Here is a 20,035-nt window from a genome sequence, read left to right as displayed (position 1 = left end):
ATATTTATGTTTAATTAAAAATAAAAATTGTAAAATATAAGGATTTTGTTTAATAATATGAAATTTTTTTTTTCCCAATTTAATGGAATATGTATATATAGGGTTGAAAGTATATGCTCTAATTAGCATTTAAGCTTTTTTTTAACCTTCAAATATCCTCAAATCACAACAAACCAACCAAAAAAAAAAAAGATATATTAGGATCAATTTAATTAGATAACTCTAAAACAATTAAATAATGTTAAACTATTTTATTAAATGTAATATAAAGTCTTTTAAACATGATACGAAAAGGAGGCTCCGGAAACACGGTGATTAGTTTTGCCGCAAAAATATTTATTGAAAATATGCACAAGATGCTTTAACAATGGCATCAAATATCAATATCATTAAAAAATGAGTTGTTTAAATCATTGAAACTGTAGGCATTTCTTTATATATTCCTTTCCAAGTAAGACAAGAAAGCTTTCGTCTATGAAAAACAAACTAAGGCATTTTGATTTTTTTTTTTTTTTTTTTTTGATTGGTAAGCAACATTCTACTAATGTAATCAACTTTTAATCATTAGTTTAATGTTGATAGAAAATATAAACAACCTCCATTACATTATCTTTACATGAACTTTCCTCATAAGCAACACAATATGTACTTTCTATTTCAATAACATAATTAACACTAAATATTTAATTAGTTGGCTTTGCAATTAAAAGAGAATCATCGAAGATAACAAGAACAAGAATTGTCGTTTTACCAACTTCAAACAAAGGGAGCTGAAATCCTTTTCCTTATCCTTTTGCTGATGGACATATAATAATCATGATTGTTTTTTTTTATAATATATATTAATGAGTTATAGTTAGGTGTTGATGGGATGCACGTGTTATTTTTTAAAAATGTTTGGGAGCACAGGCTAATCTTTAAAATGTGAAAGTCCCACAACACATTGCCGACAGTTTTTAGAAGGCTCCGGATTACGCATACCCTATTTATACAAAAGGCTATATAATAGAAGGAGGGAAGGGAAAATGACTACAAATAAAAAAAAATTAAAGACACTTAGTCCGCTTAGTTGACAGTATCTGGCGCGATTTTGAAATTTTGAGTTTGATCCTTGTCCTATTATTTTTAAGTGAGTTTTAAATATTAAAAGAAACAACAACAAAGAAGGATTTTGAGCATATGCTATATGATTGCTCTTAATAAAGGCAATACATGAATGGTTGTTCTATACAAAGAAAAAAAAATAGCCCATTAAAAGTTTAAATCGTCTAGGGTTCTATCTAACAAAATAATTTGAATTTGAATATAATAAAAAATTTACTCTCATGTTAATTTATCTATCCAACATAAGAATTAGGCTTTCGATTTTTTAAATGAGGATTTATGATAAAAAAAATAGTAAATTTGATATTGCTCTGTTGACATTTAAAAGCGAATCAGAATATAATTTGAAAAATAAAACTGATTTAAATTAAGTTATATATTTGTTTTGGAAGTAATCGGTTTGAATCTAAATATACTTTTTATAAAAAAAAAAAAATTATTAAATTGAAATTGAGACGGGGAGGAATTTTCATCGCATGCTCCGCATATTTTAAGCTGTCATGCCCAGCATTACACACGAAATAAGTAGTTGGGCTTTAAATTCCCACATGATGATGGGCCCAACTTGAAAATTTTAAACTGACAAGACAAGCACTTTTCCTTTGAAACAGGCCCAACTGTTAAACATCAAGGATTCGTGCAATTGCCAATTTGTCACCAGAAAAAGTCTATCTTGTCTGCTTGCCCTGCCTTTTTATCACATGCCTGCAATTATTCATGAACTGCTTATCGATAGTTATATGTTTCTTTTAGGCGAAAAATTCACGCATCATTTAGTGTTTATTGATAGCCGTTTAAAATTCAAATTTATGGAGTAGTTACTTCCAACTCAATTTTAATTGATTTTCTTTTATCCTTTCCTGGTAAAGTCATTCATGGAATGGATTGTGGCTGCTGTGCAACATCGGTCTTCCATTCCTCAAGGAAAGTGGAAAAAGAAACCCAACAAAGAAAAGCACCTTTGATGTGCCTCCAGGTTAAAGGTTTTCATAACTATAGAACCTTGAAATATGTCAATCATATATATATAAAGTGAAAAAAAAAAAAAAAGAAAAAATCATGTGAGAGTAAGGTTCATAGATGCATGGCCTAACTGTAGTCAAATTGGGTCTATTTTGGATAGGCCAAACACAAGTGGAGAGGTTCAACTCAAATTCTATTTTCCTGGAAGGTTAGAAATTAGAAAAAGGGTCATATTTGTCTATATGTGGTAAATTTTTGTGGTTTTTTATTGGATTATGAGTTTAATTTTGGAAAGTTACTAAGATGGAAAATTTTATAGTTCTAGACTAAGTTAAAAGACTATCAATAATTCAGGAGTGACATATGAACTAAAAACAACAAGCTCTTATTTTTATTTTCTACTCAGTTTATATTTCTTTACACTTAGTTTATTATTTTCTAATTAGGTTATTTTTTATTTTTATAGTTCAATAAGATTATGTTATATTGTTTCTGTCAGGATTTCAACTCATATGTTAGTATGACTATTTAAGTAGGATTTATATAAAGTTAAAACTGCCTATCAAGTTTATAATGTTTCAATTAATTGAGTTTAATATATCATATTGCTTTTGCAAGTTCTAATTCTTATCACTATTTAATATGGCAAATTCAACTTATCACTCCACTCAAAAAATATTGTGTGAAGATGAGAGTTAATTTTCTTGTGACATTTTACTTGAGAGAACTAAGTGGTGTTTTTTTTATCCTTTATTTTCTTTCACCTAAACATTAAAATTGTTTCATCACTACTATCCAAATTTAGGTTTTAAAGCGTTCCCATACATTGTTTCATATTCCTTGCGCACCGAAAGTCACATCAACTTTTCTTCCCTTCAATTAAAAAAAAAAAAAATTTCTTCCCAATAATATCTACCGGTTATTAGATCAGTGCACATGAATTCAGTCAAAGATCCCCCACAAATACAACCCGATCCCACTACTAATTTCCGAGAAAAAAAAATTATATACTCGCTCAACCACTAATTATTGCGTGCATTGCCTATACTCGGTCGCATGCTTCTAAGTAAAGAAAGCATCTCAATGTGAGGGAAGAAAATGGTAATCTAGTCAAAACTCATATAAAAAGCTTATATGGGACATCTGAATTAGGGACATTGGCAATAACTCCTTCAAAAGAGTCCATACCTCATGACGGGAAAATCTTCCATCAGGACGATACACACAAGCACAAATCAATCTGCATGTTACATCCTTGGTTTCAGTACCTAATTTCATTGGAAATATTGAATCAGAAGGAGATCAATTTACAGAAGACAAGATTTATAAGAAAATTCAGAGAGTCGGTGGAGAATAAAGGAAATGCAACGGGCAGAGGTATACCTTCAATTAATAATTATTGTATTACAATATTTTCTCTTTCGCCTCCTTGCTCTTCTCAGAATTCGCTCAGACTCTTCTGTTGCTTCAATCATGTATTTTCCAATGCCTAGCCCCAGGAAACAGGTTAAGTTTACAGCAATAATAGCACCCCAAAAAAAAAACTGGAGAAAAATGAAGTCATGTTTTACTGGATTAATGAACTCATTTTGAAACTTCAGGCATGTTTATCTTATAAGAGATTGCAGCTAATAGTTCTTCAAAATAGCCTGTGAGCATGGCTAGTGAATGTATAATGTTCTTTGAGCAGTAGAATAATCCAAAATATAAAATATCATCCTTCTGCGTATATATCCTGCTGGCTAATAATGTCTAATTGCAAAACTACCCAAAATTTCTGTTGAACATTGCAGCTATAGCATGTACCCTCCGTAAATTTTTTTGAATAGGGACGAGAGAGTAATTATAAGAAATAATAAACCCAGGAAAATTGGCTTCATTAATTACCTGTTTCCTTCTCGGCAATCAAGCAGGAAAAACCTCCATCAATCTCCTCATCTGATTCAATGATCACACTACATTGTTTTTCCTGCATAATGGAATACCATCTCCAATTTTTAATGAAATGAACTGTTTAAATCGCTCGAAAATTTCATAAAGAAACTATTCCAGTAAGAGACGAATTCTACTCATCATTTTAAAGAATGCAACTTGGCTCAATTATGTAAGATGCAACATCTTTGACCAAAGGGCAAGGATACAAAAGCATGTGCCATGCACACACCTGTAACACGAAATTGGAACTACCTTCTGAAAAGAAGAAACTCCCTTGCACTTCTCTTCCTTGTGGTATGCCCTTTGCGTAGCTTTTTCAGGCCTTACAGTGTTCCAAGCTCCCACTTCTATCTTTGGACACACTATTGCTTGCCCGCAAGCCTTTGGAGGCATGGCTGGACTATAATCCAGAAAAAGCATTGACAATTCTCAAGAGCTTAGATGCTGGAATAAACGTAATGAAGCTTAAGAACTATAGAATTTACATATACGAAGAATAGGAGATATGCAATCTGAACAGAAATCAATTGAACTGATCATTATGCACCTCTATCTAATGTCAGCATGCTGAAAACATTTCTAGTAATTTAACTGCAGATATAGGATAATCCATTGGTGCAGATATTTATCCTCAGAGGTCAACCATTTTTCCATCAAGCGAAATATAAGTTTCTTTCTGATTTCTTTCCATGGTCCATACATGTAACGTTCTCAGTTATTAGGACTTGAGGGGGAAAAGAATCCCGTTAGATAAGCCTGGAAGTCCCAACAATCTGACCTTTGTAGAATCAACAATGCATAGGGCCATACCAGCGGATATAAGCTATATTCTGTCTAATTGAAAAGAAGTAAAGAACAAAAGACAGAAAGAGTTCCACATACTTCCTAAGGGGCTCCTGCTTTCTTTGCGGAATGGTATAACAACCAGTAACCTGCAAAATTTGCAAGGGCAAAAAGTTTTCTGAGAACTTATGCTCATAAATTAACTGCTTGGATAAGTTATTCTGTTTTTTTGTTTAGAACGGAATACCTTTGGAGGAAGCACAGTAATTGACGGGCTACCTTGACTGGGGATCTTCAGGCTGCAGGCTGTTGCCTGCAAGAATGGAAATGATTTACAAAAAAGATATTAACAGGCTGAGAATTGTAATAATACTTAAAACAGCAAGTTGTGAAATTTTTTTTAAGCTAAGAAATGGAGTACAATATTGATGTTATTTTTTCATATTTGAAAGTTAACACTATTCACAAAACAATATACATGCCTGCATTACTTTGGTAAAGGTCATGCAGAGGTCATTTTGCAATTTCAGCAGAGAAGCTTCCATCTGCTTTTTTAAGGCAGAAAGCACGGAGAAAATCTGTTGTGATTTGTCTTGATATATATCCTTGCTAAGTCGATCAGATATGGATTTCAAGTTCCCATCAAGGCTAAATTTAGTCTCTTCTTGTCCCTTGATCTGGTTTTCAATACCTCAGTCATGTCACAAATAAGTTCACTTACATTGACACAAAGGCAGGTAGATGTTGAAAGTCAAAAAGGGACGAAAGTAAATTGCTGTTACCATTAGCTGCAACGAGTTGTCGAGGACAATTAGTTTCTGTCGTATGCCTTCCACTGCAAGACAATTTGTACAAGAAGTTACTTCAAAACAGAGTTTGTGCTAGTATTATTTAGAAGATCATATGCCATGAGAAAGCTGTGAAACTACTACAAAAATGATTTTGGCATTCTATCTTTTGAAATTACAGCAGATAGAACATGGATCACATTTAATAAATAAATAAATAAAAATAATTCACTTGATTATTCAACTGCATTCAACTTCAAAATTGTGGAAAAATATTTAAATTCCTCAATTAGGTTTTGCTACAATTTTCTTACTGAGCTCCTACCATCTAACATAACAGACTTAGGTAACTCACTCTCCAGTGATACTTCTTTTGTTCCCTTGTTTACTTGCATGACATCACTCTGAACAGAACCCAAGATCATTCCAAACTTGTTTAATGAAGTTTCCATCATTCCAACCCGATGCTCAAGTTCTTCAAGTATCTGACCTGTTCAAATAAATACAGACTTGGTATGCCATGCACACAAAGCCACTGAGAACTTAACATCATAACATTTTTTAAACCTCAAAGTGAAAACTTACATTTATGATGTGGTATGGATACCGGATTCCATTTTCGCATTAAAGTGGAGGTGGATCTCGAGATTGGCATTTGACTCTCTTCACATGCATTGCTAACTGGGGGCAAGAAAGATGTCTTCTTCACAGAATTCTCTCGCTCTTGAGAACTAAATCTCTGTAAATAATAAATGAACAACGGAAAAGTGCATCACTGTTGGGAATCCCACATTGAAAACATATAAGAATAAAAACGTGAATATAATTGATTGGATTGCAATATTAAATTGGCTGGTCATTTTGATATATAAGACCAAAATCATCATGCAAAATACATGTCTACATCCAATCTTTGGCAAAGATGAGATTGCAAAGAATTCAGACTAGGAAACTGCCCTGGAGTAGGAATCTAGAAGAAGTTCTAAAGAAAACCACGTAGTCCCGAGGATTTTTCCTCCTCCGAAGTCTAATTATCAGAAACATCTACTACTTGAGGGGCGGGGGAGCAGAATATCAATAGAAGGCCCACTAAAATAAAAACAATTCTATTTCTTGCATGGCCAATGGTCAATGAGTAATGCAATGTGAGAAATTATATCTTCATAGTTCACAGTGATCATATCTACCTGAAAAGGAACTCTGTTCATGAAAATAACATTCTAGTTTAGAGTCGTATTTGGTGAACAGGGACAGAGAAACAGACAAATCTAGTAATCTACGTTCAGTTCTCATTCACGGGTGGAATATGCTTATGACTCACTTTTCATGCTTTAAATGGCTACAAGTATATTAAATTCTCCATTATCTCGTTATACACCATAAAACCAAAAGCAGAAATGAGTTTCAACCTGGTCATTTGCCAGAGCTTCGTCAAAAGAGGTCTGAGAGAGCTGAGAGAACACGCCATGCTGTGATGAAATGCCCTGTGATAATGATTGCTGTGACGGTTGCGATCTAAGCTGTGATGTTTGTAGTCCGCTTGGTATAGCACTCAATCTCCTTTATATCATTAATACAACAGAGTAAATGACAAAGCACAAGGAATTCAAAAAGTAACGCCAACTTTCTCTACCCATTCTCTGAAGTCTCAGGTCCTAAATTACAAAGTTTCCAAGTTCAAAATGTTTGTCTCTCTTCCTACGGCATGAAAGGAGCCAAAGTGTAGGCACATGGGAGACGGTAAACAATTTTACATCCCAACAAATACACATACACAAGAATAGTCCAAAACAAACTGATACGTAATTCTCATTTCTTTTAATCGGTTAAGGGGAAATAATGGAGAAGAAAAATGAATTACATTGATAAAACTGAATAAAATAAATTAAAACCCATAGAAATTCTTTATAGTTTCAGCAGAAATAGATAATGAACTCGTAAGATTAGAAAGCTCGAAATTCTGAATATTTTCGCACCATTAGGTAGCATTCAGCCTTAGTTAAAAAATCACAAGAGACAAAGACACAGGTGAGAAGAATCATAGTGGATAAGCAGTTTTATGTCTGGCAATTTTGAAATTAAGAAGGGAGAAAACTAAGCTATGAACTATTAAAGCGATATGAGAGTGAAACATTCTATAATGACAAACTTATGTTAGAAATAAATGAAATTTCCTTATTTTCCAGCAAACAATCTGATCATACTGATTGAAATCATGTCCAAAATCTGCAAAATCTCAAGAGAAGCAAAATGCATGCTTGTGGTCGATGTTTGGCAGCTCAGAAAACCGAGAAAAAGTAGAAGATGATAATTTAATTTCACGCTATTCGAATTTCTAAAATCTGGAAAGCTAACTCAACAAAACCATGAGAAAATCGCGCGACTCTGTGGAGTGAAATATGAAGATTTTTAGAGCTTGGTGTTGTTGAGATTTCGTGCATTTTCTGAGAAAACAAACAGAAAGAAAGACGAAGCAGAATAAAACCTTGAATGAGGAGGAAGGACCGAAATAGAGTTGAGATCGCAGGCTTTGTTGATCTTCAACTTCATATTCAAAGGCGAAGTGAAACAGTGAGTTCCGTTGGCAGAAAAGAAATTGATCTTTTGAATTGAACAATACAGAGATGGAGAGAAAGAGAGAGAGAGAGAGAGAGAGATCTGTTGGGAGCTAGGACTTCAAGAGCTGGAAAAGGAGCGTGAAATCACGGTGGTTACTGGTTACGCCTTCCTGACGGGGGCGGCATGGCGGGAAATGGATTTTGCGGGTTCCGAGCCGAGTTCTATCCGGTTGGGTAACGTTTTTGTTATAGTGGGCCATTCATTTAGAAGGGCTTGAGTTCTTTAGACAGGCCCATTTACTTTCTCTTTTTTAGGCCGGCGGCAAACTATTTCCAATTTATACTTGATACAGTTTAATTTTCATCCACGATTGTAGTAGTTTTACATAGACTTCTTGTGTTGGGGAAAAAAAAACATAGACTTGCTGTGTGACTGTGTGCTCATGATGAATTTCCCATTGAATTTGCGAGGAGCCAATCATAAATAGGAGAATTTTGTTGTCTATGAGATTGGAAGAATTTTCAAATGTTTAAATGGGTAGAATTTTTACCTAGAATTAATTTACTATAGATGACAAGGTTTAAAAAATTAATTTTTATAAAAATTAGATAAAATCAACACGTTCATGTTTTAAATTTTATAATGAATTAAATTTAGATAAATTTTTTATAAATGAAATCAGCTGGATTTAATTAGACACGATAGAAGGAATAGTTTAATTCAAAATTAGAATTAATTGTTTTCACTTAAATTCAATATTTATTTTACTCATTTTTAATTTATATAATTTCAAATTGATTTCAACTTTAAAGTCTTGCTTGGTTACATCTAGACTTGGCATCCACTCAAAATCACAAGTAACCCCTCAGCAGCCATTGAAAAAAGTACAGAGATTTTATTTATTGCTGATGGGTCCCGTGGCATAAATTTGAAAATAAAATACAACCTACTATATAGTAGCCATTCTATAATTCTAATCTATTTAAATAATCAAGTCGTTTCTCTATTTTCTAAGGAGAGAGAAATATAGATGGTACTTTTGATTGGATTCCAAAAATTATAAACTTTAATCTTAATTTTGACTACCCTCTAGAAAGATACTAAAAAGTATAAATTTCAACTATTTAATTATTTCGTGCGTTATTTGCGGTGACGTCCTGCGTTTTAAAGGTAGGTTTGGATTTATTGACCCAGCAGGAAAATAAAAGATGCATGAAAATTCTTTCATGTATTTTTTCTTAACATTAATTATTATGATAGTGAAATTTCAACTATAAGTCTTACATTTCTTGTAAAGTAAGATTTCTGTATTGCTTGGTCATGCTTATGAGATTTCTGTATGGCTATGTATATCATTTACCAATTAATTATTTTATTATTGTTAAAGAAGAATATTATTTTAAACATATTAATAAAAAATATTAAAATTTTAATTTTAATTTACTCTCTCAACTCCATGAATATAAGGTTACTTTTATTTTCATATTAAACAAGAAAATATAATTAATATATAATTAAAAGTAATAAATTTTATTTAATATTTAATATACTATTCACTTATATTACTTTATTAAAAATATTAAAAACTGAAAAAATTCTGATTACTAAATTGTTCTTAAGACTAATAAAATATTATTTTCCATACATTTAATAAACTATATTTAAAAAAAAAACATATAATTTAATAGTAAGAGAAAATAAAATAAGTTTTTTTTTTTAGGATAAGGAGAGTATTATATTTTTATTATAAAAATCATATGATAGTTATCCTGTTTCTTTTTAGGGAGGTAAGAATATGCTTTAACATATTCTTTAGGTGAATCGATCCTTTGACTTATTATGAATTAATTTTTTTTTTTTTTTATATTTTTGGTGTAGATGAAAATTTTATTGAAAGAATTTTTGTGTTATCATTTTTCAAACAAGAAAAATCTTAAATTTGAAATTCTAGCTCTTATATATCTTTGTGTCCTTATCATACGTACATTTACTAGCTTATTAATTAATAAATTAAAAAATACCATTGATTTTGACTGTATATATAAGATTATGAAAGTTTAAATTTATATAAAAATATATCAAAAGTTATTACATTAAATTAATATATATTTATTTAATTTAATAATTAATAAACTAGTTCTTTGTATACCTTGAGATTATATTAAATATGCATCGTTTAACCTCTAGCTTGGAAATATTTTTAGAGTGAAAGAAAAATAAAAAGCGAAGAATATAAAATATTTTTTTTCTCTGTTATTTTTTTATTTTTATATAAAACAAAATAAACAAAATAAAAATAAAATTATTTTATTAATTTTTAAAAAAAACTATAGTACATTTATAAATTTGTTCTAAATGTTTTACAAATAGACTTATTAATTTTTCTCTCAATTAAAGGAAAAATATATGAAAAAAATATTTTTCTTCCTTAAAAAAAAAATCCCTTTCATATGTTGAGTTAATTTATTTTCTTTCCTCTTAATTTCCACATAGATTAAATAATATTGGTGTAATAGGTTAACTCATTATTTATTAATTGGCATTGGATAGTGATTCCAAGAATATTCTTCCATGGAATAAGCTTGATTCCCATATGTATTGTAATAGTGTACGCGTTTATATATAATTAATTAATAATTAATTTGTTGACTGTATCCTGCAGTCGCTCTCACCGCCTCGCGTGCCCATCAGCCATGACTCATCGGCCGGCCTTGTAACGTGACCTGAAGTGCAGGAGACAATAAAAAGAAGACACGTGTGCCTAATCAATTATCTCCCTCTGGTCCCAATTTGGAGTTTTAAAAGTTCAGTTGAATTTACTTAGATTTTTATTAAATGTGAATTCAGGCTTAGAACTTAATCTCGAGTTTTCTCTTGTCTGTTAAATTTATACTCAACTGGATCATTTAGCTTGTTTACTAGTAAAAAAAAAAAAAAAGACTTGATTTATTGAATTAAAAAGTTAATATTTTTAAATGAAGCATAAAAATTGAATATAATTAATAAAAAAGTAATTTTTTTCTCTTCTAATCACAAATATCAATACTTCAAAATAAATTAAATTTATATATTTTAAATATAAATAAAAATTGATAAAATTATCCTTAATTGATTAATTAAAAGAGAACTTTCGTCGTAATTTAATTATTATGAAATAAAATTTAATCAGTTAGTATTACCATTAAATAAATTAATTGTACTAAAAGTCAATTAATGATGATACAATTTTTCCCCGATTGCATTTTATTTGACTGATCCAATGAAATTAAGTTGGAAATTATGATCGATTGAGATGTTGGATTTGGCTTCAGGAAACAATACAAGATGAGGCTGTCTTTAGTCTTTACTTCTTTGGAATTTTGTCGCTGACTTTTAAAAGCTTCATTCATTAAAACCGTGTCTTTTAATATTCAATAATATTTCCTTCCTAATTAAATCAAGCATTGCTGGATAATTTATGATTGATGCTTGCTATTTTGTCCATGCATGGTTTATCTCTCCTGTATGATAAATATTTAGCAGTGACATCTGCATTCATAAAACTAAAAAATTAAGTAATTGTAGATTTTTAATTAAAATTAATCGAAGAGACTTAAATACTGTACTATACGAGTTATATAAGTATTTTTAAATTGAATGAACGGGACTAAGGTCTAGGAGACTAGGACTATCCTGCCGCACGCGACGGTTTAAACAGCTGTATCGTCCGTTAAAATGATGACGCGTGGAAGATTGTTGCTGTGACAAGCTGTTAAAGTTTGGCTGGTTGAGTTGGAGAAACGAAAATAGCCCCGGCCCATGGCGGTCATGTAGAGAGGCAAATAAATATTCCTCTGTGGATTGACCCACCTAAACTTCTTCCAATATGGCAACGAGGGAAAAAATCGTAAGTGGACTACTCTTTCCTTCGTATCATGAACTCTCACTTAATCAGTCATTTTTAACGTGAAATCAACAAGATGAGAAAAAAGAAATCAATAATACTAGTAATTGCAATAAACGGAAATGGTCCATGATAAGCCGGTGGCTACTGGCTACAACTTCACTGATTTGTCAAGCAAATTATATCATTTCTCTCTCAACTTTTAGTTTTATATTCATCCATTAATTTTATTTTATTATAAAAACATCTCTCAATTTTAATTTTATTTTAGAAAAAGTGATAATTTGTTTTTAGATTAAAAAATAAAATAACATTTTTATCTTTTTCTTTTATTTGTCTCTTTTATTTTATAATATTTATTTATTTATACAATATTTTAATTAAAATATTAATTACTTAAAAATATTAATACTAATTTATTTAAAATATTAAAAACTTTAAGTAAATATTTCGTAAATAAATAAATATCTAGAATTTTAATTATTTTATAAAATAATACTAAAATTTAAAAGTTATTGAATTTTAATTTAATAATAATTAGTTTTATTGGTAAATATAATAAAATATAATATAATATTTGATTAATTTAATTATTTAGAGAAATAAGAGGAATGAGGATGAAATAATATTTTTTATTTTTTAAATCTAAAAACTTGTTATTATATGTAAGGAAAATTTCTATGAAAATAAAATTAAAATTGAAGGAATTAATATGAAAGTAGAGGATGAAATGATATAATTTATCCGATTTGCAAGTTTACCACAGTCGGAGTGGAGCCCACCGCAGTGACCGCACCATCGATGCTGAGAGCTTTCCTCTCGAACTAGAATTAATTAAGGAGACAAAGGACGAGGAGTAAATATTTTCTTTTATATATATATTTATTGCCAAAGAGGACGAGGAGGTGTTACTGGAATTGAAATAGGTTCATGTCTTTGTTTTTTGTTTTATCAAAGACAGGTACATGTATTGAATGTACCGAAAAAGACGTATGCCAACTGCGGTCGCCTCAATGCATTTATAATTTTAATTTAATGATAAATGTAAAATTTTTAAATTTTATTTTTTTAATTTTAAAAAAATTACTGTCACTTCAACCAATGGAGTTTTAAGAAAATTTATACTATAACACAATAGCCATATATATAATGAATAGATATTAATGATTAATTATGGTAGGATTTATATAAAATTTAGTATAATTAATTTTTTTAGTATTAAAAAGTTAAAGAAAATTAAAAAAATTGCCCGGGAGGGAATTATTTATAGTTACTCACGGTGGGTTAAGAAGTGTAGCCACTAGCCGCCATAGCTTAAGACAAGCAACTCCTTTTCAAGCCTGATAACAGCTACGTAGGCCTCCAAACTCCCAACACAGCAAAACCAAGATATTCTGCATTTCCATTTCTCAAAAGCTTATCTATTGAATTCCTTTTTCATCGATATTTTCAAGTTTGACACAATCTTTTCCTCTCCTTTTCTCTATGTTCTTCTTCAAATTCAAGGTTTTGATTCCAGAAATCCTTTTGAGGATGACAGATGAAGTTTTGGAGAGGGAAGGTCGATGAGTTGATTATTTCGAGACTTTGAACTCTGGAGTTGCTCCGTTAGAGATGATTGAGGTGTTTCATTATTGTAATCCCGGCGGTCTTGAGTCCTTCTCCAGCAATTACGCAACAGATGATTCCGATAAACTTTCCTGAATATAGAGCTCCAGGAAACATGGAATCCACCAGGGAGATAGAGGAGGAGCCGGTGGAGCGGGTGCTTAACGAGAAGATATACGTCGCAGTTGGGAAAAATTTGAAGAAAAATAAATCACTTGTTATTTGGGCATTAAAGAACTCAAGAGGGAAGAAGATTTGCATCCTTCATGTTCACCAACCGGCGCAAATGATTCCGTTAAGTAAGTAGGCGATGAACTCTTGAAACATATTATGGCATCTATTACCTTCTAGTTTTAATCATGTTTTGATTTCAAATATAGATACAAAATCTGATAGCAAATTTTGTTGATTTTGTTTGTAGATATAGAGTATTTTTGTTCTTTGTAGGGTTACCTCTCTTGATTCATTTTGGTTTTGCTATTGTTCTTTGTACTGCAGTGGGTGCAAAGTTTCATGAAAGCTCACTTGAAGAACAGGAAGTCAGGGCTTACCGGGAAATTGAAAGGAAAAACATGCACAAAATGCTAGACGAATACCTTCTTTTTTGTCAACAAATGAGGGTATATGTTCTCCTTTCGTTTTATCATCTATTAATATTATTATATAAAATTATTTATTATATAAAATTATTTTTGAAATGAATATGTATGAAATGGGTTAGGAATAAGTTCATGTTTTTGCTGCAGAACTAGAGACAAAGTCGCCCTATTGAATTGGCATGAACACTTGTTTATTGATTTTGGCATTTGTCGATTATCGTATTGTAGGTGCAGGCTGAGAAACTGCATGATGAAATGAAGAGTATTGAGAAGGGAATTTTGAAACTTATCTCCAGTCATGGTATCAGGAAGCTTGTTATGGGAGCAGCAGCAGAAAACCGCTATTCAAAGTAGAACCACTACAACTCATACGAATTACTTACAATCTTTTCAACCTCTAATTAGTTCAATTTAGAACCCCAAAGAGAATAATCCCTTCAAGTGTATTCCAAATATAGGATTGTTATCTGACTGCTTAGAACTCGCAGGAATATGACGGACATCAAGTCTAAGAAGGCCATCTCGGTGTGCCTACAAGCACCTGCTTCTTGTCAAATACGTTTTATTTGCAAGCAGCAGCTTATATACACAAAGTATGCTTCACATGTCCATTAATTATTGCTGCTTGTTTCCTGTTTTTTTACTTAATTTTTTTCTTGAATGTTTATGCATACAATACGTTTATTTTTTTTATTGTTTGAGAGTTTTGCAAGTCCTAATGCCATGAATATTGAACTGTGTATTAATTATGTCGATAATGGCCATCCATGCCCAAACAGGGAAGGTCATTTGGATGCAAATGGTGCAGAACTCAGATCATCCCCACAAGAAGCCACCTCGGTCACTGAAACTAGACAATCAAATCATTTGAGGTCACCATCTGTTACTCTAGAGCAGAAAAATCACCTAAAGTTCAATCCAGCTCAAATATTATTCCGCAGAGCATATTCCGTGTCGCTTGGCCGACGGGGAAGAGAATCACTAACTCCTGCTTCCTCATATAACGTTGGAGGGGCATCAACTTCACAGAACCGGTTAGATGTGGAAGGAGCTTTAACTGCTTCCTCTGATGAATGTGATGCATTGTCGAGGATTAGTTCTCGGGGTTCCCTTCTCTCGACATGCTGTCCTAGTGGGATCGTCAATTTTTGTCTGGTTCCACTTGTTATTGACGACGGGTGTGAGATTGAATCAGAGTTAAGCACACGGCTTGAACTTAAAGAAGAACTTTGCCCTTCATCTCCTCCGAGTGTATTGGTATAAAATTACTATTTCATGAACATGAGCATTTAAATTATGCACAATTTGCAAGTTCAACCTTTGCTTTTGCACTTAACACCCAAGCTATTGCAGTAATCTAACAATTACAGTTATTATTTTAGGAGTATTTAATAACGGATGGATTCTTGCAGGATGGAAGTAAAGAGGCTCGTCTTTATGATGAACTTGAACAGGCAATGACAGAGGTAGCAATTTCAAGGCAAAAAGCGAGTGAAGAGGCGGTCAGGTTTGCAAAAGCTGAAAGAGATGCCGTTGAGACCATCCGCAGGGTATATTCGATCACGAACTTGTCGTTCTTTCTTCCTCTTCTTTCCATCTCTCCCAAGCTCTCCCCTTCCCTTTTTCACCTTGTTTCCTTGGTCTCAAAGCGAACTGGTTGTTTAAAAAAGATGGAATATGAAGTTGACATAAATCAGTTCATCAAAGCTGAAGATATGGATAGAGGACGGTCAATAGATGATATAAGTTATGCTGAATATATAATCCACATTGCTAATTAGTATTTTGGTAGGATTAGATGAACAGGCTTAACTAAGTCATATGCAGACTGCAGAGTTAATGTTGTGATTAGTTTCTGTCGTTTTCCATCTGTCTCTATTATAAACTCAAGGCTTTGAACGTGTGTGTTCGAATCACTCCCAAGAGAAAAATTACTACTATTAATAAATTATGCAAATTGCCAATAATGGGTTGTCAACTCTTTCACAGGTCAAGGCATCGGAGAGCTTGTATGCTAAGGAGTCAAGACAAAGGAAAGAAACCGAGGAAGCATTAGCAAAACGAAAGGAAGAACATAAAAAGATGAAGAGGGAGAGGGATGAAGTCATGGAAGAACTTCATATTGCCTTGGATCAAGAAAAATCGCTGGAAAGCCAAATTGCAGATGCTGATCAGATGGTAAAGGAGTTGGAGCTAAAAATTACCTCTTCTGATAAAATGTTGCAAAATTACAAGAAAGAACGAGATGAATTGCAGATGGAACGTGATCATGCACTCAAAGAAGCAGATGAGCTGAGGAAGAGCCGAGCTGAAGCCTCCAGTTCGCAGATGCCACAGTTTTTCTCCGAGTTCTCTTTCTCAGAGATTGAAGAAGCAACACAGAACTCTAATCCATCCCTCAAGATCGGGGAAGGGGGATATGGTAGCATTTATAAAGGTGTGTTACGTCGCTCCCAAGTGGCTATAAAGGTGCCGCACTCTCATAGCGAGCAAGGACCTGCAGAATATCAACAGGAGGTATAATTCTATCAACGTTATAAGTTCTCTTTAAGTTTGCTCATCCCTTATTCTTTATATTTATACAGTAGAATGTTGCGGCATGGGTTCTCTATCATCAGTTGGAAATCTAAATTACTAAGAATGTTGTAACTACAAATTTAATTAGTCTTCATATATTTGGTAATAACTTGTTCCACTTAGCCATGTAATAATATTATTGCATATAGCTGATAAAAAAAATGGTACATTTATAAGTTGCTTACGTCTCCCTTTTATTTAATATATATTAATCAAAGTCAGTCATAGATATATTATATTGGATTTTAGAGAGAATGATTTTATATAGACAATTTTACATAAAATATTAGGTAGTATTATATTTAATATTATATAATTTCTCTTTAATTTTTGGACATTGATGTTCTAGTGTTTAGTAATTACTAACAATCAAGAGTAGAAAAAAGAAAAAAAAAACAATCAAGAGCAAAATCATATTAATGCAATTGTTACGTCTTTTTAAAATTTAATTTGACTTCATCTATCTCACAAAATTCAGATGATAATTATTTATTTATTCATTTTATAGTATATATATATATACATTAAAAAATAAAATTTATTAATTTCAAAAATAATTTAATTAGAAAATAATATGAGCGGAGTTATATCAGTATATTAGGTAAAATTTATTAATTTCAAAAATAATTTAATTAGGAAGTAATATGAGTGGAGTTATATCAGTAAAGGTAATATAGTACTTTAACTATAACAACTATTTTTTAAATTCATATATAACATAATTATAGGTTTATCTATGTGGGGTGGAGGAATTATTGTATAATTAAGTTGTGTTGAATTTGGTTTGGTTTGCAACTAAAATTTCAATATTACTCCAGTAATATATAGTGCTACCCGGTTGTAATTGATAGGTTTTGGATGACAGGCTAAAAAAGACTGAACATTAATTAAGAAATTATGTGTTCTTCTATAATGGCCTTTTCACCAAAGAAGGGAAGCACCTACACCATGCAGTTTAGAAGACTGATTTGAATTTAATATTAACTGTTGCACTGCATGATTTCTATTTATCGGTTGTATATCAGGTTGACGTTTTGAGCAAGATGAGGCATCCAAATCTCATCACTCTCTTCGGGGCTTGTCCAGAATCTTGGGCTCTTATCTATGAGTATCTTCCAAATGGAAGCTTGGAAGACCGACTGAGCTGCAGGGACAATTCTCCTCCTTTGTCTTGGCAAACTCGAACACGCATTGCCACTGAGTTATGCTCTGTCCTTATCTTTCTTCACTCTAGTAAACCATACAGCATAGTGCATGGCGATCTAAAACCTGCAAACGTCCTACTTGATGCCAATTTCGTCAGCAAGCTAAGTGACTTTGGAATCTGTCGTCTCCTTTGTCAAAATGAAGGATCAAGCGGCAACACAACAATATGTTGCAAAACTAACCCCAAGGGCACTTTCGGATACATGGATCCTATATTTCTTATCTCAGGAGAGCTTACTCCAATGTCAGATGTGTATTCATTTGGGATTATATTGCTACGACTGTTGACTGGAAGATCCACCTTAATGAGGATAAGAGAAGAAGTGCAGTGTGCATTAGATAAAGGAAACTTGAAAATCCTCTTGGATCCTTCGGCTGGAGACTGGCCATATGTGCAGGCAGAACAGTTGGCCCACTTGGCAGTGAGATGTTGTGAGATGAATCGAGAGAACCGGCCAGATCTTGCATCAGAAGTATGGAGAGTACTTGAACCATTGAGAGCCTCATGTGGAGGGTCATCAAGCTTCCGGCTAGGTTCAAAAGAGCTTTCCCAACCTCCTCAATATTTTATATGCCCAATTTTCCAGGCAAGCTCCTTTATTCCCATCTTTTGTCTTAGGTCAAAAGCTGTGTTTGTTCTTTTTATTGGTTATATATATATATACGTCTCCTCAGAAGCTGGAGAACACTATGCTCCCCAAACCTGACTTTATTGGCTTATCATTTCCAACACAATTAACTAACTTGTCTCTTTTTGGCAATTAAACATGCAGGAAATCATGCAAGACCCCCATGTAGCAGCTGATGGTTATACTTATGAAGCAGAGGCTATAAGAGGATGGCTGGACAGTGGACATGATACTTCGCCCATGAACAACCATAAGCTTGCACACAGCAATCTCGTGCCCAACCATGCACTTCGATCGGCAATCAAGGAATGGCTGCAGCAGTAGTACATGAGTAAATATGTCTACATTTGTATTTTGTGGCCAAAAGAAATGTCCTTAATTTCTTTTTTTTTTTTTTTTTTTTTTGTATCCTTGTTATATGTTGAGATGGGACCACATATTACAGTCCACAGTCCTCCTTGTAGGCATTTTTCTTTCTTTTTTTTTTTTTAAATTTTACAATATAACCATTGTATGTATAATAATTATTATAATAATTTATTATGGCCCCACCACCATAATAAATAAATGATACTGTTGTACATACAATAATTATATCAATTTATTTTTTTTGTTATTCTATAGAAGACGGCGAAAGTCACTTGTAGGCTGAATATAGTGTTGCCATAATCTACAAAATGACAGTTCTACAGGGGTTTATATGATTGAGCTCATGCATGGTAAACTGAAATTTTGTCATTCTACAATATTTTTACTCGTGCATTCACGAGATAAATATTAACTGAATCCGATCTATTATAAAATAAATACAGATAAATAATTTTTTCATAAAAAAACAGAAAAATTTACTTTAATGTTTTTATAGTGAACTGAATCCATTTGAGAATTTCACATTGTACTGATAACTCTTTCTTTTTTACCTTTAACGAGTATATTTAATTATTATAAACCAGTTGGAATGGCACTCCAAGGCTTAGTCTGGTGGAAAGTGCATCCTGTAATCTTGAAAGGTCTAAGGTTCGACTCCCCAACCCCTATTTTAAAAAAAAAAAAAAACCAGTTGGAATGGGAAGTTTTTTTTTTTTTTTTACAGTTATGATTTGTTAAAGTGAAGGAATAATGTTGGATGGTCTCTTCCAAATGCTTGCATTCTCTTATGAACAACTTTTGGTTTACAATAAAAAACATTGATCTTTTAAAATTGAATTATATTTAATTAAAATCCAGAAAAAAAAATAAAAAAATTCAGGTTGAAATTAAACCCATAACAAAAATATTATCCCACTACAGCAAACCTAAAATCCAAAATATTGAGTTAAACAACGTTTTAATAGAAAATATTACAAACAGAACTCAAATGCTTATACCATAACATGGAACTAGCTAGTATGTAATGGGGTC

The 20,035-nt window shown here is 32.1% G+C and overlaps 2 protein-coding genes across 7 annotated transcripts; one reads left to right on the top strand and one right to left on the bottom strand.

The window, feature by feature from the left end:
- Positions 1–1,562: 1,562 nt before the first annotated feature.
- LOC110615087 (putative recombination initiation defects 3) lies at positions 1,563–8,332 on the bottom strand. 6 transcript variants are annotated; one of them, XR_002487898.2, is made up of 13 exons: positions 8,059–8,332; positions 6,983–7,133; positions 6,159–6,312; positions 5,929–6,063; positions 5,568–5,620; positions 5,268–5,462; positions 5,033–5,098; positions 4,885–4,934; positions 4,255–4,402; positions 3,955–4,036; positions 3,451–3,556; positions 3,256–3,335; positions 1,563–1,809 (listed from the first exon to the last, which is right to left on the bottom strand). XR_002487898.2 is itself a non-coding variant. In XM_021756793.2 (12 exons), exons 1-11 carry the CDS (start codon positions 8,121–8,123, stop codon positions 3,453–3,455), a joined length of 1,203 nt encoding a protein of 400 aa, XP_021612485.1. In that variant the 5' UTR covers positions 8,124–8,332; the 3' UTR covers positions 2,845–3,335; positions 3,451–3,452. The 6 variants fall into 6 exon arrangements, 4 of the variants coding, with proteins under 4 accessions (XP_021612485.1, XP_043812423.1, XP_021612486.1 ...); XR_006350642.1 differs by having other exon boundaries at positions 3,256–3,307; XM_021756793.2 differs by lacking the exon at positions 1,563–1,809 and having other exon boundaries at positions 2,845–3,335.
- A 4,991-nt stretch (positions 8,333–13,323) lies between these two features.
- LOC110614316 (U-box domain-containing protein 33) lies at positions 13,324–19,054 on the top strand. The gene is made up of 9 exons (XM_021755827.2): positions 13,324–13,922; positions 14,122–14,243; positions 14,451–14,572; positions 14,711–14,815; positions 15,002–15,479; positions 15,635–15,772; positions 16,212–16,739; positions 17,825–18,592; positions 18,779–19,054. Exons 1-9 carry the CDS (start codon positions 13,697–13,699, stop codon positions 18,956–18,958), a joined length of 2,667 nt encoding a protein of 888 aa, XP_021611519.1. The 5' UTR covers positions 13,324–13,696; the 3' UTR covers positions 18,959–19,054.
- Positions 19,055–20,035: the final 981 nt, after the last annotated feature.

Source organism: Manihot esculenta, chromosome 5, assembly GCF_001659605.2.
Source record: "Manihot esculenta cultivar AM560-2 chromosome 5, M.esculenta_v8, whole genome shotgun sequence".
Lineage (NCBI taxonomy): Eukaryota > Viridiplantae > Streptophyta > Magnoliopsida > Malpighiales > Euphorbiaceae > Manihot > Manihot esculenta.
The sequence above is the reverse complement of the archived record's forward strand: the minus strand, read 5'-3'. Positions and strand labels throughout refer to the sequence as shown.

Bases quoted from the DNA above. Each gene is read 5' to 3' on its own strand.
- LOC110615087 (XM_021756793.2), bottom strand. From the start codon at position 8,123: ATGAAGTTGAAGATCAACAAAGCCTGCGATCTCAACTCTATTTCGGTC. The intron at 4,935-5,032 runs GTATTCCGTTCT...CAAATTTTGCAG, and splicing joins TTACTGTGCTTCCTCCAAAG to GTTACTGGTTGTTATACCAT. The intron at 4,403-4,884 runs GTATGTGGAACT...TCTGGATTATAG, and splicing joins AAGCAGGAGCCCCTTAGGAA to TCCAGCCATGCCTCCAAAGG.
- LOC110614316 (XM_021755827.2), top strand. From the start codon at position 13,697: ATGATTCCGATAAACTTTCCTGAATATAGAGCTCCAGGAAACATGGAA. The intron at 13,923-14,121 runs GTAAGTAGGCGA...TTTGTACTGCAG, and splicing joins GGCGCAAATGATTCCGTTAA to TGGGTGCAAAGTTTCATGAA. The intron at 15,480-15,634 runs GTATAAAATTAC...GGATTCTTGCAG, and splicing joins CATCTCCTCCGAGTGTATTG to GATGGAAGTAAAGAGGCTCG.